We start from the raw sequence: 17342 nt of genomic DNA, 5'->3' as shown, positions 1-17342 counted from the left end.
CTCAGCTGCAAGCATCGCCGGCGGGGGTCGTGACCCAGGGCAATTCACTGTGTTCCTTCAAGACAGTACACCAAGTTCTGACCAATGTCCTTTCGGGGCCAGCATGGGCTTAGTGAGGTGAATGACCAGACAGCCTTGTCGCTTCTGATCGAAGGAGCCCCCGGCTGGCCACAACAGCGAGAAACGGGAGGTTAGGGAGGGGTTGGCGGCGGAGTCCTGGGGGAATTGGCCCCTTGTCAGGACTGAGCTCCGTTCCAACCAAGCTGACCTCGCCCAGCAGGCTCGGTAAACAGAGGTCTGTTCTTGACAAGGGCTTCACAAAGCCTGCAAGGCATGCCTCGGCAACCGCGGCGAGCCGGCCCCCAGGCGTCTTCCGTCGCGCCCCGCGCCCCTCCCTCGCCGCCACCGAGCGAACCCGGGGACCTCGGGCTCTCGGGGAGCGCCCGAAGCCGCAGCGGCAGCAGCAGCAGCGGCAGGAAGAGGAGGGACTAGCGGGGCTGCAGCGGCCGGCCTTTGGCACCCGGGGCCGTTGGAAAAGCTGCCTCAGCGCGGCGCAGCCCCTGCCCTTGCCCCCCTGCGCCTCACCCGGCCGCGTCCCGTCAGCGCGCTCGACCGGGCGAGGGAAGGAGAAGCCCCCTCGGGCGCCGCCGTCATGTCGCAGCCGGGGAAAGGCAAAAAGCACCCCGCCAAGGGGGACAGAGCGGTAAGAAGCGGGGCGGAGGCGCGGGCGGGCAGTCGAGGCTGAAAGCCCGTCGGGCTGGAAAGCGAATTTCTTCCCCCCTGCTTTTCCCCGCGAGGCGAGAGGCCTGCCCGCCCAAGGCTTTTCAGCCGCGGAAGGAGGGGAAGGCGGGTGGGAGGGGAGGCGGGTGTCTCGGGGCGCAGGAATCCGCCCGCGCCCTTTGGGGCAAGAAGGCGGGGGCGACAAGGAGGGCTGTGGGGGCAACCCGCCGCCGCTAAAGCTGGGCCGAGTGGGGCGAAGCGGCTCCAGACGAGTCGGAAAAGTTGGCGGTGCGTTTGAGTTGTGCGGCTGGTTGTGCGCGCCCAGGCAGGGAACTGATAGGACTCGCGCCGTGAATCGAGCCCAGCGTGTCACGCGCGAGGAGAGAGAGGATCGAGCCCCCCAGACCCTCGCTCGTTAGTTGAGGACGTTTCCCCCCCACTTGTGACCTCCCTGCCAGGAACGCGGAAAGCAGAAGTGAACTGCCTGCCCTCGCAGAAGGGCGAGTCCCTGGGTTTGCCCTCGCCAGATGTTTTGGACTTCAACTCCCACAATCCTTTTATTCGCGGCCATGCTCGGTGGGGGCTGGCGTGGGAGCTATCTGGAGGGCCCACGGTTCCTCCCCTACAGTATTTCTGTTGCGTGTGCGGGTGGGGAGAGACATTGGCAGCCCATCGGCGGCGTTAAAGTTGATTCCGTGCTAACCCGCGGAGGGAATTCATCCCAGTCATGGGAATATGGACGGGAGGCAGCCTATCTGTGTCTGGATCAAGGGCGGGTGAAGTGCAACTTTTCCGATGTTGTAAGAGTGGGCGATTCCTTCGATTGCACCACTAAAAAGGAAAGTGCAAGCTTTCCTGGAGAAAATTACACATCTTCAGGCATATTTCATGGATAGTGCTGAAAAACTGTACACAATTTTTGTACACAACTACGGGGTGTACGAAGCCTGAGCAAGTGAAACTTTCTCCACAAAGGCTTACAGTTTGATTTTTAGTGGTCCAATAAAAGGAATAACCCACTCTTACATTTGTGCAATTTGGGGGACCACATAGCTTTTCCCTTGTTCTTTCCAATGTTGTAGGTCGGCTACAACTTAACAGCATTCCTTCCCTTTATTGTGCTCGCTGGAAACTGCAGTCCAATGCCATCTGGTCTAGATTTAGGAATATTGGCCTGGAAGTCGTTGAGAGTACAGAACAGTTTCTAGCTGCTAGGAATTGTGCAAAGCAATCCTATCACTTTCGTTTTATGGGTAGACATGGAAGCCCCATAGTATTTTTCCCCTCTGAGGATGGCTGTGTGAAAAGTGGATCACTGACTAAATGTTAAATTCTTCAGGGGTAGTTCTCTTTAATATGTTGCAACAGGGACTTTAAAAACTAAGCTGGTGTCCATGAATAGTTTATGCCTCATCAAGTTTGCTGGTTGTGGCAGTGAGGCAAGACACATAAACACTTCTCCATCTCCCTCTGTCCCTGCAATTCTGAACTGCAGGGAATCAAATTTATCCAGGAGACCTACCTTCAGTTGTGGATATAGCCCAGCTACTCCCAGATGTGTGGGGTTTGATCGTGCCACTGGAAGGCACTCTGTGTGCTGGGCGGCGTTCAGCTTTAATACTACTCCCATGTTGCAGGAATAAACCCTGGAACGTATGCCTTGTATCATTCTTTGGCTCAAGTCAAGCTCTCTGGCGGTTGCATAAGGAACTTGTTTGCGGCTTAAATGGGCAGAGATGGCACTGACGCAGAATGCTACGGCCGGAAAATGAGAGGAAAGGATGTGGTTAAATGTTAGCTCTGTTATAATACAGAAGAAAGGTTTTGCAGTTTAGAGCTCTTCCATCGAGATGTTTTCTATTAGAAATTTACACCTTGGATGGAGAACAGAATGACCGTTGCAAATTCTAGCGATCAGAAGGGAAAATATGAGACAACACGCCTCTCGTGCTTGCAGGAACTGAGCCCCGGGCACGAAATCCGCTTTCCAAGGCAGTCAATCGAGCACGGAGCTTCAAAAACGAGTCTCGCTTTCTAGCGTCCGAAGGACGAACAGCCAGCCTCCACTTGGCTTGAGCGCAGTTCTCTCTCTGCGCCCCCGCAGAGAAGATTAGCGCCAGGCTCGCAGAGGGCTAACCGTGCCCCGCACCAGCCCTTGCCCGACTGACTCGCCCCCTCCGCTGCCTCCCTATCTAGCCCGCGGCTCTTGAGGGGGCGGCCCCGGCACGCCCCAAGCTCCTCCCCATCCACCGCGTGCCCCGCCCCGCTGGCGGGAGGCGCGTCCCGTAGTATAGGCAGGGGATAGCAATTGCTAAGTCGAACCCTGGAGGAGCAGCAGAGCAGTTCAGGATGGCGTTTGCAAGCTGGTGGTATGCCACGGTAAATACCTCTGGAGCAGACTGGTGGGTTGGTCTGCGCGTTGTTGCCTGTTTAGGTCTTGCGTGAGGAAAGAGTGTCAATCCGTTTAGATAAGGCTCAGTGGAAAAGGATAAAAAGACACACCTCTTGCCCAGGTTACACCGAGGATGCCTTTTCTCACACAACAGGAAGCTTCGCCCTGCGCTGGAATGCAGAGGGTCACAGAGCTAGCTGTTCTTGCAGGGTTTTTTTTGTGCGGTTCTCACCTTTCCAGTATGGGAAAGGTTTGGGGTGTGTGATCGCTCATCAGGAAAAGAAAGTAGTGTTTCGGAAGGAAAAAGAACCCCTGTGGATTTTCTGATCTTTGTTTATAAGGAACTAGATTCTTCTGCTCTCTGAAACGCATGTTAGGAAACCAGGAATTATTTTTTGCAAATACAGTACTGTATGTGAAGTACTGTATAGTTCATCGTTTTTTACTCCAAAGGTGTAGAAGAAGAGGGTGTGTGGCTACTTGTATCAGCTGCTGATGTGAGCAAATGGCAGATTAACAAATCCGTGTGTGGTCTCAGGGTCTGGGTCGGTTTTTTGGGTGTGCTTCTGAAGTACTGATAACACTTTTTTCTGTGTACTTCCTTATTATGGAAACTGCACATACAATCCATATTGAATTGAAATTTAATGACAGGTCTACTGCTCATGTTGTGGCTGTGTTCTTGCTAAGTTTTCATAGTTTTTTTTTTAAAAAAATAGTTCTTTGATTTCACTTTTTTCTTGTAGTATTTTTGTAATCAGAATAAGAATAGTTTAAAGGTTCCCAAGACTAAGTAGCAATGCTAGTCTTCTATTTTGAGCAGAAACTTAACATAAAAGTGTTTCTTCAAATGTGTAAATTAGAACTAATAATATATATTCCTCATTGGGAGAAAGTTACTGAAGTTTTCTAACTTAGTGGAACATTCCCAAAATAAATTACATTTCTTTTCATTCAAGATGTTTTTGAACAAGCCTGCAATTACAATTTTTAAAGCCATCCATAAAATGTATCATGTACATTGCAATAAATTCTTGTAAAAATGTGACTTGGTGTGGCTTGGTGGATTGTGCATCATACAAGATGTGCATGTGGAAGCACATGTCTACTCAGTGGTACTCATCCTAATGGACTGACCCACTCTCCCCTATTTTGATAAGAGTCACACTAAAAGTGGTAGGAGTTACATGTACCTGTTTGTGCTGATTTCAGATAGGTTGGGGCCATGGGTATGAGTCTAGATTGCTAGGTTGCTGATTTAAGAGTCAAGTCTTTATTTTCTTGTTGGATTGGGACATCTGTTTTATCATTCAGTAACATAGTAGAACTAACCTTTTTGTCAGTAGTGGCACTCAGAACACAGTCATGTGTATGTCTCCTCAGAAGTAATTCTGTTATGTTGAACAGGACTTTCTGCCTGGAAAGTGCATATAAAATTGCAGCTGTACGAAACCCTCAAAGCTAACTTCCTCAGGATGTTTTATATGGGCCATTGGTTAGGATAATTTTGTCCTTTATTCCACTGATAATCTGTTTTCTGATTCAGTAGCTGGCTTATCTCAAATGAGGAATCAATTAGCAGGTGTAATTGAAAAGTGCTTACTTAGTGAAATTCTAATTAGGGTTTGGAATTCAAATAGAAGCATAATGATGCAGGTGTGCATTGAATTATACAAACTGTACTTTTGGGCAAGGTAACAAAAACCACCCAGAAGGCCTTTGCACATAAAAGTCATTGCAAAGCCTCTTATTAGCTTTAAACTCTCCAGACAGACATCTGAAGTGAATAATTATTCTTTAGCCTTGCTTAGGAAGATTTTACAGGAAAACCCAAATCTTGGACTTCTGCTTATGCAAAGTATCTGTAGTTGGAACAGTAAGCATCTGCAGGACTACATATTGAGTTTTGTATGTGCCCCACACTTTCATGAAATCAATAATCAAGTACATTATAGATATGTTTCCAGAGTATGATTCAGTATCAGTAAATATCTTGTCAATATATTTACATCCATTGTGCCATTGCCGTTAAAATAAGACTAATTTTGCTAGCTTAAACATCATAGTAAACCATGGTTTGTTGTTGTGGGAAGACGCAAAGACAAACCTTAGTTTCATATGCACCCCTTTCCTCCATTAGGGTTATGAATATAAGTTTAAAATGGTTTCTGATTTCAACAGTTCACCATTGAAACAGACCAGAAATTGTACTCATTGTATGCTTTAATAAAACCAACCAGAATTCAGGATGCATGGTGTGAAGTTGGCCTGGATCATTGTAGAGATTAAACAGTTTGTTGCGTTCATAAGACTCAGTGCTGTGGTTAATAAAAAAACGAAGCTGAATGCTGACAAACTCTTCCTCTTGGCTCCCCTGGAAAAGAAGGAGAGGGGGAGAGAAGCATGCTGCCCATGGATCCAACTAAATTCTTTATGTATCTATCTGCTTGTAAAGGGACAAAATCAGCAGTGTCATAGGCTAACCTGTTTTCCTCTCTTTTTTAAAGCTGGAATATACCAGTATATTTTGCAGTAGTGAAGTTATAACAGTTCTTCATGATTGATTTTATTAGTGGGAGGGATAGACTGAGAAGAACAATATTGTTAAAGAGCAGAATTGGTGCACATGTCAATGTTCAACTGGCTATTGAAAAAAATTTCCTGTTGTGTCCTCTACCTGGGGACCCATCTGGGTGCTGAAAATGATACACAGAAGTAGTTGGCACCCTAGGGAAATAGCTGGAAAAGGAAAGGTTGCCTGGAAATTAAAGTGGATACTCATGGCATAAGCAGGGCCCCCTCCCCAGCATTCTGGGTAGCATCAGGGGCTGGAGATGCTGCTCTGGAGAGAGGAGTTGTTTTTGCAGCCTGCAGAGATCATCCAACCAGATAGTCTTTGTGGCAGGGGTGCAGTTCTCTAATTTTTTTAGCTACGGTAATACATTTTGAGAACTTGGAAAAGTTACATGTTTTGGATAATAGATCCCCAAATCCTGTAGTCTGCATTTCAAGCCTTGCTGACTTAGGTATTCTGGGAGCTGTCATTCAGAAATGTAACTTTCCCAAACATTATCCACTAATTATATAGTGCTTGGTGAAGTTTAGGCTTTTTCCCACTCTTCCCTTGCCTGAAACTTTTCTTGTATATTCTCCCAAAACAGAAGGAGGTAATGAAAGATGTAGAAAGACATGATTTGTAATGAATAGAGAGGGGGGTATTCGTATATGAATATCCCTGCACAGGTGGCGATAACAAGGGTCTGGCCCACTGGGGCCAGATAATCCACTCACAATTCCGCCGCTGCTGCCGGCTCAACAATCCTTCCTATCACTCTGGAGCTTGCGATCGGTGAGCCACTCTTCAGCCTGGCAGGGAGGCTCGTCGTCCTACCTCCTGCCAGGAATGGCAAGCCGATCACAACCTCCAGAGTGATAGGAAGGATTGCAGAGCCGGCGGCAGCGATGGAATTGTGAGTGGATGGTCTGGCCCCAGGGGGCCGGACCCTCGTTATTGCCACCTGTGCAGGGATATTCATATATGAATATGAATACCCCCATCTCTAGTCATGTACATAATAAAGCATATGTTTTTCTCCAAAACCTGATCTTGGCAATGAGCTACAAAAAGTTGCATTATTGTTGTTGTTGTTGTTTAGTTAAGTTGTGTCCGACTCTTCGTGACCCCATGGAACAGAGCATGCCAGGCCCTCTTGTCTTCCACTGCCTCCCGGAGTTTGGTCAAATTCGTGCCGGTAGCTTCAATGACACTGTCAGACCATCTCGTCCTCTGGCGTCCCCTTCTCCTCTTGCCTTCACATTTTTTCACAACATCATAGTCTTTTCCGGGGAGTCTTCTCATGAGATTGGCAAAGTATTGGAGCCTCAGCTTTAGGATCTGTCCTTCCAGTGAGCGCTTGCATTATTAGAAACCTCTATTTATTAATTCAGCCTGTAATATCCCCTGTGTCACTTATGGGGGGTTGTGTTTTAAACTACAGAATTCCCTAAACACATAGCATGCAGTGGGTGGGATTTGAAACTACTGTATCATGTATATACCCAGGTATTCATTTCCTTAAACCCATCCTCATGGAATTAAGTAAACAAACAAACTCTTGTAGATGTGGATTGATTTTTTTTTTAAATCCCCTGTTTGGAAATGGAATGAAAGTGCTCCGATCTGGATTGAAGTCCTGAATACTTGCTTATAAGTAAAAAGGGAAGAAAGGCTCAGCAGTGTGCAATATATTAAGTTTATGGTGCACTTTAATTCATTGCCTTCTTGTTTATGAAGCTGAACTTGTATATCAAGTAGCCAGAGCTGATAGGTGTGGCCACTAAAGGACATGGCTTTATGGCACATTACTCTGCTTCATTGAACATTATTGCCAATGGTGAAGAAGAAAATTGAAAAAGCTGCTCCCTTGAAGATGGTGTTTGTACCTAGCCCAATTATTCAATCTTCTTTACTCTTTCTCAGGGTCTCATCTCGTAGCTAACATTTTACAAAGTAAAGAATTATGCTTTCCCTATACTGCCATTGGTATCTATTTGTTTTAAATACATTAAAAAGAATATGGTTCTAATTGAGCAGTGGGTGAAGTATTAATTGTAGTAATACCTGTAGTACTTTGAGAATTGTTCTGTCGTTCTTACCTCACCCCAAAGAAAACTCAACACAGGCATCACGGAGGAGTGGGATTTTTTAAACTAGTCACAAAAATTGTTGCTGATTGCAGCATATCATTATAGCTGCATGCAGATGTTTGTGTAGAGATCTTGATATCAGCAAGAGGTCTCTGCCTGCACCTATGGCATGGAATGCTGTACAGTGGTGCCCCGCATTGTGACGATAATCCGTGCAGCCAAAATTGTCGCTATACGGATTTGTCAGTATGCGAAATAAAAAAGCCAACTCACCTTTATGCAAAAATCCTCCATACGGCCGCCATTTTCACTGCCTGGAAAGCGAGGAATCCGGGCGAAAACATAGCGGGCGGCCATTTTTTTTAACCCGGTGGCCATTTTGGAACCGCCGATCAGCTGTTGGGAAATCATTGTTGTGCGAAAAGCGGTAAGTGAAACAGCTTACCGATCATCGCAAAGCGATTTTTCCCATTAGAAACATCGCAATGTGATTGCAAAAACGATCGCAAAAAATCCGTCGCTATGCGGATTCGTCGTTAAATGCGCCCATTAAGCAAGGCACCACTGTATTTAGAGCAAAGGGATGTATCACAGCCACAGACGCAGAAGTTCTCCCCACCGACTTTGCCTTGAAGACCTTCAAGGTGCCATAGGATATTTCTTTTCTTTTTTTTATAAAGCAAGGGCTTTTCTAGAGAAACATGGTGCACAAAGCTAAACCACGTATATATATTAATGGCAGTAATGCCTCTCATGAGAACCAGTGTCATGTCATGATTAGAGGATGTTATACTAGAATTGAAGAGGTAGAGCTTGAAATCCTTACTCAGAAGGAAGCTGAGTGACTTTAGTGGATAAATGAACGAAGGATAAACTGGGGTGGTGCAACAGCAATTTACTTTGTCTGGAGCTCTTTGCAAGAAACGGTGAACAAAAATATAATGAAAATTCTAATGCATGTAGAAGCAGTGGGAATATTGTATATACCAATTAGATTTTTTTTGGGGGGGAGGTGTTGCTGTACAGAAGGTCAAGTATGTTATGGTGGTTTTTTTTAAAGTGCTGTATTACTAAAATACTGGATTAAAGATTCCTGCAAATACACAATGAAGTGCTACATCTTAAATACTGTCAACTGAAGAGTGGACGTTTCTCTCCATTTAATTAGTGCTTTAAGGACTGGTTTAGCAGGCTAGAGTTGTGAACATAATGTTTAAAATGTAGACTTTTGCGTAGAACCATTTTTGCAAGGTGAAAACCTATTCTTCATTGTCAACCATTTATACCGTACAGTATAGAATCACTCAAGTGTAATTTATATAGAACAAAACAACTGTGTGTCTGACAGTACTTATACTTCTTAGCTTCCTTGGAGCTAGTTGGGATGAAAGCAGTCTGCAGCATTCAAGGCTTATTATGTGTTGCAGAGCTTTTGCCGTGTTATGTTCCAATTTGAAGCCTAACATAAAATGTGCTGAGGAAATTTTAAAGCATTAATGCTAATAAAGCCGTAGGAAGAAACTTGCCATTTTGCAGCAGTCGATTACATCAGCTTGGTGTGGATCCTTAGAAGCGTAAGGAGAGATCTGATGGTAAACACATCCAATGGTAAACACAGTAAAGAGCCATCTGTGTTTTGGAGCCCAGGCTGTGGAACTCCCTGTTGTGGGCGATACACCATTTAACATAATTATATCTTACCTTTCCTGAAAGTTTAAGGTAACTGATAGGAAAATACAGAGACAATAAAGTATGGTGCAAACAACAAAGCAAATGCAGTTGAAAGAACAAGTAGCAGATAACAACATAAAACATTCAAGTATGGGAGCTATAAACAACCTGGGAAGCTACAGTGAAACTGCTCGAGGCAACAGACTTCCAATAAAGCCATATAAAGGGGCAGAGAACCTGTGGTTTTTCATGTGCTGTTCAGTTCCCATCATCCCTAGAGTGGCCAGTAGAGTGGGATTGTGGGAGTTACAGTCCAACCACATGTTTCTGGATGGCTCTACGGTCCCTGTGCCTGCTACAAACAAGGTCTTCAGATTGCATTGGAAAGCAATTGGGGTGGGAAGATGATAGGCCTTGCTAGATAAACAGTTCTGAAGCTTGGTTGTAGTGACTTGAGACATTGTGCAAGGGCTTCTCTTGGTGACTTAACTCATGGGGAGGCTTGATCCCTTGAACTGTGTTCCCAAAACAAATGGGAAGCCAGTTCATCTGGCCCCAGTATAGTGCACCCTCTAGCCCAGGGGTGAGCAATTAATTTCTATAGGGGGAGCCACATGAAAAACCTGAACTGTGTTCGGGGGGCCAAACCAACTTTACTTAAGAATAAAATGAAACAGTATTGTTTGTTTTTATTTTAAACTTGTCAATCTTCACAAATACTAAAGATTTTTTTTTTGCGATATGTTAAAGATAAGCAACTGATCAACTTTAGACAAAAAGCTATAAATGGTTTTGATATTCAACTTGTTCAGTGAGAGAAATCCAGTCTGTCTTGGGCTTGAACAAGTGCTTGGACACCGGACTGGAGCGACGACCGGCGGGCCAGACAGGAGCGGCTTGCGGGCCATATGTGGCCCTCGGGCCGCGCTTTTCCCAGGTCTGCTCTGGTGCACAGTATAATCCACTAGAGGGTGCACTATACATCTAGTCAGGACATTTTTATTTTAGTGGTGTGTCTTGCTTCATTACAAGCTAATTATTGACTTCTTGTCTGAGTACTTTCAACTACCTGTCCCTTTATTTTTTCCTATGTTCCCTCCATGAGTTACTGTAGTTGTTTTTGCTGCAACAGACTACAGAGTAACACTGCTACCCATTTGAAAATTAAAAACAAAGAGTCTTGTTGCACCCTCAAGACTAATAAGTTTTATTTGGCACAAGCTTTTATGGGCTGTTGAAGTGAGCAACCAAAAAAAAAAACTTTATCTGATTTCATTTGTTATTTCCTGTGGGCATGGTAGGTGTGCACATAAGTAACTGCCCAGTTCATTGCATCTTATCTTTTGTGGGTAATTTGTTTGCTTCTATTAACAATGTGGCTTCTATTTCTTCTAGCATGGTGATAAAAGTGCAAGTGGAGCAGCTGGGGATCAAAAAGGAGCAGAAGCAGCCAAGGTAGCTCAAAAATCTTAAGTCAATGTGATGAATTCGTTTTAAAAAGTGTTTTGTTGTTGTTTTTGAAGTGTTTTTAAAGGCTCAAGAAGCACACACACACACACACACACACACACACACACACACACACACACACACACACACACACACACAGGTTTCATGACTCCTTCCAATTACCTTTAAAAAAAAACTTTTGATCCTATTTGCTATTTTGATCCTATTTATGGATATTGTGAGTGGGAAATCATCAGGCTCAGGCTTTCTCTGCAGTCATTAGGGGAGCAAATGAGTAATATGAGACAGTTGTGTGGGGTAGACAATCTGGCCTTCCAGATGTTGCTAGATTCAGCTCCTGTAATTCCTGAAGGGAGTTGTAATCCAGTAACATCTGGCAGAGCCACAGAGGGCTGCATCCACTCTTGCAGCCCTTTCCTTTTTGTTAGAACTAATAGTCCCCCCCGCTGAAAAAGCCCAACTGCTCCTTCTAGAAAGTACACATTTTTAAAAAATTACATTTGGGTTATGGGGAAAAGTGCTGAGGACTGACCCTTGAAACATGAAAGAATTGCCCCTTTGCTTTATATTGGTCACAAGGGGACTTTTTGAGCCAAATTTTATTTTCAAAAATGTTTTAAAACTATTTATTTAAAGCTACTTTTTAAAGTTCAGGGGGATCTGGTGATGGCACGAAATCCCAGCAGGCAGTTGTTCTCGATCTTCCTCAGTACTGTATATTGGAAGTGCAGCTTGAAGGTAGGAGGAAAAAGACCCCACTCTAGTGGGAAGATCTTGATCCTTGAAATCACATGGCTGGTCACCAAAGCTGCACAAAATTTGTGGAACTGCACATATGCATTGATATTATCTTCGTAAATTTTGTGACAATTACAAAGCTTAAGTATGTTTGCAAGAAACACTCATTTCAAAAGATCCCCCACAAACTTTACTTATTTGAACACCAATTGAACTGACCTTTTACAGTTAAAGTAAAACTGGCCAGCTGTGCAAAAATATCTCAGGTGCACTTTGGAGAGTATTATAAATAACATAGGTTCCTGGGCATGCTCTTTGTAATCTAAATAGCAGCAGCGTGGGAAGACTACTGCGAGCGGAGAGGGATGGACGGGCAAAGAGGGACAGTGCTGTGGCTCAGCAGAATGCTTTGTTTAATCAGATCAGCCCAGCAGACTGAAACTGAATTCTCTGGAGTTTAAAAGAACAGTGATCTGACATTTCAGCAACACCAACCATCCTGTTACCTAAATCTCAGTTGCTTCATTTGAGACTTCCTGAACGGATGGCAATTTTCCTTTTCTATTAGGCAAATTACTAGATATCGCATTGCCTGAAGAACAAGGTCTACTGTAATACATCCTCTTTGACTCTGTTGACTTGCTTCTTTCATTACCTAGCCTTTTCTTTGGCCTGCCTGGATATTAGGAGAAATATTAAATTACTGCTCATTGAAAACACAGAGACTGGAAGTGCATGAGTAGTTGCTTGTAGACAGCACTGTTTTGTTATTTTATACATTAGTTAAGCTCTGTGATGTGTTATTCAAAACACTAAGAATTTGTACTATCATGGCAATTCTACTTCTAAAAATACCTGGAAACATTTAAGTGTTTGTGGTATTGGACATAAAACTGTGCCAATAAGTTGTTGAAAGTTAGGACTTGCTTGATAGTAGTCTCAGTGCAAAGAAGAGAGTATAGCATAAGTCTGGATATTATAGCATAAGTCTATGCACGTATCTTTGCTTTTAAAGACCTCTAACTTTCCAACCTGAGATACAGTTTGTGTTTTTGACTTTGATCACTTGTTGTATGTGTTCAGGTGTGGGGATTCTTGTCGGTTTGTAGGTTTGCTTTCTGTTTCCTACTTTATCCGTCTTATTTAGCGCTGCTAGGTTTGATAATCCCCTGATGTCCACGAGTGTCTGTGGGAGCGAGCTGCCACCTTCTGCTGAAATAATTTATTCATTTTAATGTACACAGGCATACATACATCCAATTACACTTGTTCTTGTAAACTGTCAAGGGTGTCACCTCAACATTTTAATTTGAGTTAGCTGATATTTAAAAAGGTAGTTGAAAGCAGTGTGAAAAATGGAACTCTTTAGGCCCCTGTAGACCCCAAACTTGATCAAGGGTAGCTATTCCTCCCTTTCCCTATCTTCCAAAGGTGTCTCATGTAAATCCTGCTTTTAGTCTCTTGGAATGTTTACTACTATTTCCAGGACTGACCTAAATCTAAAATGTGGAGACTATTTTTCCTCAACTCTGCAAGACTTACCAAAGTTATAGTAAGTAGCATGATGTTAAAGAAGCCAAGTATATTCTTAAGTACTATATTTATTCCACTAGACTTTTGCTTTCTTAATTTTTGTCCCTCTAATGTTCCACACTCCATGTAAAATTTTGTTGGAGTTCATTCATGATGCTTGTTGTGTTGCATATTAAATTCCAGATTTTTTTGGATTATCCTTCTACTGTTTGTATGCTTTTAAAAACATGGAATGTGATAATGGCCCAAAGGATGTGTGCCCAGACAGGTGTGTTGTGATGGCATGTGCTATGCATATACATTATGCTTTCAGGCCATGATGTTGCTGCTGCTTCTCCCCAAAAAAACATTTATGTAAACATCCTTGAAAAAAGAGGACTTGAGGTTACTGGCTCTTTTTCACAGATTTTGAACATTTTTAATGTTATGATCCTTCCTTTATTTCCAGGAGGTGCAATACAATAATAGTAACAGCTTTTTGTGCCCTCAAGTTATTTTTGAATAGGTTTATTTTAATAACATGGACAGTGTTGTTTTACCATTTTCTGACCCCCATCATACCTAATCCATGCCAAAATTTGCTCCTTCATTTGGAAAGTAAACATTTTGTGGTCAAGGTGGGTGTAAAGGGCCAACAATTCTAGCTTTGTCATTTGTTATTCTGGGCTCCTATCAAATAGAGAGATTTCTAGGCCATCATTGGCATTATTATTTTAAAAAGCAGTTTGAGCCCAGTTCTTTCAGGTTTTTATTTTCTCTAAACCATTTACTAACTTGGCTTATTCTTTGAATATATTAATGTAAGCATTTTATATTAGATTAATTTAGATTGTGTCTCCTATTGTGCTGAAGCACAGGCACAATACTGGCTGAAATCCTGTTGCTTAGTGCAGTAAAGGTGCCCTAGAGTAGACTCATGGAATCAGTGAGGCATTGGTGAGTCAACTCCTTTCGAAGTTCCATTGATTCCCGCAAATGGGCCCACTCTGGTTGTGACTTATTATGCTAAAGTAGAGTAGGCCTATTTGAATCAATGGAACTTGTCCAGTTGGATTTACTATAACAGGATTTCAGTCAATGTGTTTCATGATTCTGTAGCCACACTCTTATTTTGTGATGTCATTCGGTACATCTTTGCAGCAGGGTTTAGATCTGGCCTGTGATTAACATACAGCTATTTTATATATCAGAATTAATGTTTTGCCTTCCAGACTGGTAAAAATGGATTCATAGAGAATGGGTTGATTCACAGTTTAATTGGAGGAGTTGTTTAATAAAAATATTTTCAATTAAGCTAGAGTACTAATCAGGGGCATGGTGGTGCTGTGGGTTAAACCGCAGAAGCCTCTGTGCTATAAGGTCAGAAGACCTGTGGTCGCAAGATCAAATCCACGTGATGGAGTGAGCTCCCATCACTAGTCCCAGCTCCCGCCAACCTAGCAGTTTGAAACCATGCAAGATGCGAGTAGATGTATCAGTACCACCACAGTTGGAAGGTGATGGCATTCCATGTCTAGTTGCGCTGGCCACGTGACCTCTGAAGATTGTCTTCAGACAAAACACTAGCTCTATGGGTTGGAAATGGAGATGAGCACCGCCCCCTAGAGTCGGACATGACTGGACAAATTGTCAAGGGGAACCATTACCTTTACCTTACTAATCAAAAATACAGGTTACAGTGTGTTCTCTGCAAAAGGCACATGCCTGTGTGCATTCCCTCTCTCCCAAAAGGAAGACGTCTGTACTTTCCTTTGATGACAAGTTGTGTATAAATTATACAGTTATAAATTATATTGTATAAGTTGTATATTAAGGTTGAGGGACCACTGCTCTATCAAAAGCCAATAATTATGTGATCACTTCCATTTCCACCTCTTTAGCATATCACTATAAGAAACATTGGCTGGCCATATACCGTATTTTTCGCTCTATAAGACGCACTTCCCCCCCCAAAAAAAGTGTGTGTGTGGGGAAGTCTGTCCGTCTTATGGAGCGAAAGTGGCGATTTCGCCCCCACTGGCCCCGTGGGGGGGAGACTCCCAAGGGTCCGAGTGAGCCTTCCAGGACCCTTGCGATGCTCTCCCACCCCCCACGGGGCCGGCGGGGGCAAAATCGCCAGCTTCCACGACCTTTTCTGAGCCTTTCAAGCCTCAGAAAAGGACCTGGAAGCTGGCGATTTCGCTGGCACTGGCCCGGGGGGGCATGGGGGGAGTGTCACAAGGGTCCGAGTGAGCCTTTCAGGACCCTTGCGACACTCCCCCACCCCCCACAGGGCCAGCAGGGGGTGAAATCGCCACCTTCTGGGACTCTTTTGAGCCTTGGGAAGCTTCAGAAGAGGCCCAGAGGGTGGCAGTTTCACCCCCTCTGACCCCCAGGGGGCAGTGTGAGTCTCTAAAGCAGTGGTGTCGAACTGTGGCCCTCCAGATGTTCTTGGACTTCAACTCCCAGAAGCCTTCACCACCACCTCTGCTGGCCAGGATTTCTGGGAGTTGAAGGCCAAGAACATCTGGAGGGCCACAGTTCGACACCACTGCTCTAAAGGGTCCTGGAACACACCCTAGGACCCTTTAGAGGTGCGTCTTATGAAGCGAAAAATACGGTAGTTTTGATGAACACCTAACCTGTTCCCCCATTCTTTGTCTCCTGCATAGCCGTTTGGGTCACAATGGCCAAATCTTATTGCACTATCTGGTCCTTTGCTACAATAGTTACAGAACTGTGACTTATTTTGAAAAACTTTTTGATTAATTTTGCAGTTGTATAAGGTTAGTTGTCAAAGCTCATTGAAACAGATTTGTGAAGGCACTGGTAGGTGAACAATCTGTGGGCTAGCCATGAAATCTGGAGGATTTTCTTATGTGGAAGCTTAAACATTATTTTTAAAAGTTTCACCTAAACAGTTGTAGAGAAGCTTATGGACTGATGTCTCATAAAATTGAGCCAACATTCCAAGAACTGGAGGATTTTGTTTATAAAATAATTTAAAAGCAAGTATGTGAATGCATTATCTCCTAATATAGAATTAGAATATGTAAGCTGAAATCCTGTTGAAATCCTCAGCCTGCAGAACGGGAGTGGCATCTTTGGCAGATTGCCAGTGTTTGAGGGTTTTCTTTTGCAATTTCAGGGTGGGCACATCTTATACACAAAGTGATAAAGTCGTGTGCACCCTCTACAGAAGGAAGCCTTGAATCAGAGCAATTTGCCACTGCAGATGTCTCATTCCTGTTGTGCAGGTAGACCCTGTCTAATAGGATTTTGGCCAGTATCACTGTACTACAATGAGGTGTTTGAGCTGTAACGCATTTTAAACTAAAACTGTTATCAAACCAGGCTTTTAAAAACAAACAAAATTGACAGTCAAAACAACTGATTTGGAAGAAATGGCTTCGGTTTTTAAAAATCCAGTTTTTTAAATTTAAAAATTTATAGTTGTCATGGAAAGGAATGGAAAGAGAGAGAAAGGACATACTGGTTCATTTTTTTTTAACGCAGGGAATCTCAACCCTTCAATTAGTACACTGATCATTTTTCAGGTAAGGTGGGGAGTTCATGTAAGGGAAACGTTACATCCCTTTGCTCATATGTGAAACTTAGAGTAGCAGTAGTTTGGGCTAATTAGGAAAACAATCAGCAGCATGTTTCTAGGTGCATTGAGGAAACAGACAAGTGTGTGACGTGTGGCTTGTCACAACCTATATGTAATATGGTGGACTGGCAGGAGCCACAGTGATATTCATATGGTTCAGTTTTATCCCCTAGTATAGAATGAAGCTTGGTTGAAAGTCAAAGGGCCTGGATCGGACTGTATGGCAGAGGTTTAGATTCTATATCTTCATCAGTCAGTCAAAACTGACATCAGCTCTGTCAGTCAGAACTGACTTGAATGGCATATAGTTATCTTTGTTATTCCTTTGTCAGAATCTTTTTAAAAATTAAATTTTTTAAAAAAATTTGAGTAAGCATATATCAATTTGGTGCAGATCTGCCTATGTTTCATAGCGCCACTGTTACACAACTTGTACTAATGTCTTGTTGGGTAACGTTTAGTGAGGCCTCAGAAAAGCCTACTGGGTGCTCCCTTTCTTGCTCAACTGACTAATGTCACTTAATACACTGGTTCTTAACCTTGGGTTACTCAGGAGTTTTGGACTGCAACTCCCAGAAGCCT

General features: G+C 43.6%; 1 protein-coding gene across 8 annotated transcripts in view; it reads left to right on the top strand.

The window, feature by feature from the left end:
- The first annotated feature begins 308 nt into the window (after positions 1-308).
- Positions 309-17342, top strand: part of CAST (calpastatin) — a 70640-nt gene continuing 53606 nt past the window's right edge. For 4 of the 8 annotated variants that reach the window (XM_078386291.1, XM_020793230.3, XM_078386290.1 and 1 more), the window contains exons 1-2: positions 2972-3099; positions 10826-10885. In XM_078386291.1, the coding sequence (XP_078242417.1) occupies positions 3070-3099; positions 10826-10885 (90 nt within the window). In that variant the 5' untranslated portion in view covers positions 2972-3069. Of the gene's footprint in view, positions 704-2971; positions 3100-10825; positions 10886-17342 lie in introns of those variants that run through there. The other 4 variants (XM_078386289.1, XM_020793228.3, XM_020793231.3 and 1 more) reach the window with 2 other exon arrangements.

Source organism: Pogona vitticeps, chromosome 2 (assembly GCF_051106095.1).
Source record: "Pogona vitticeps strain Pit_001003342236 chromosome 2, PviZW2.1, whole genome shotgun sequence".
Taxonomy (NCBI): Eukaryota; Metazoa; Chordata; class Lepidosauria; order Squamata; family Agamidae; genus Pogona; species Pogona vitticeps.
This window is presented reverse-complemented; position numbering and strand designations above follow the sequence as displayed.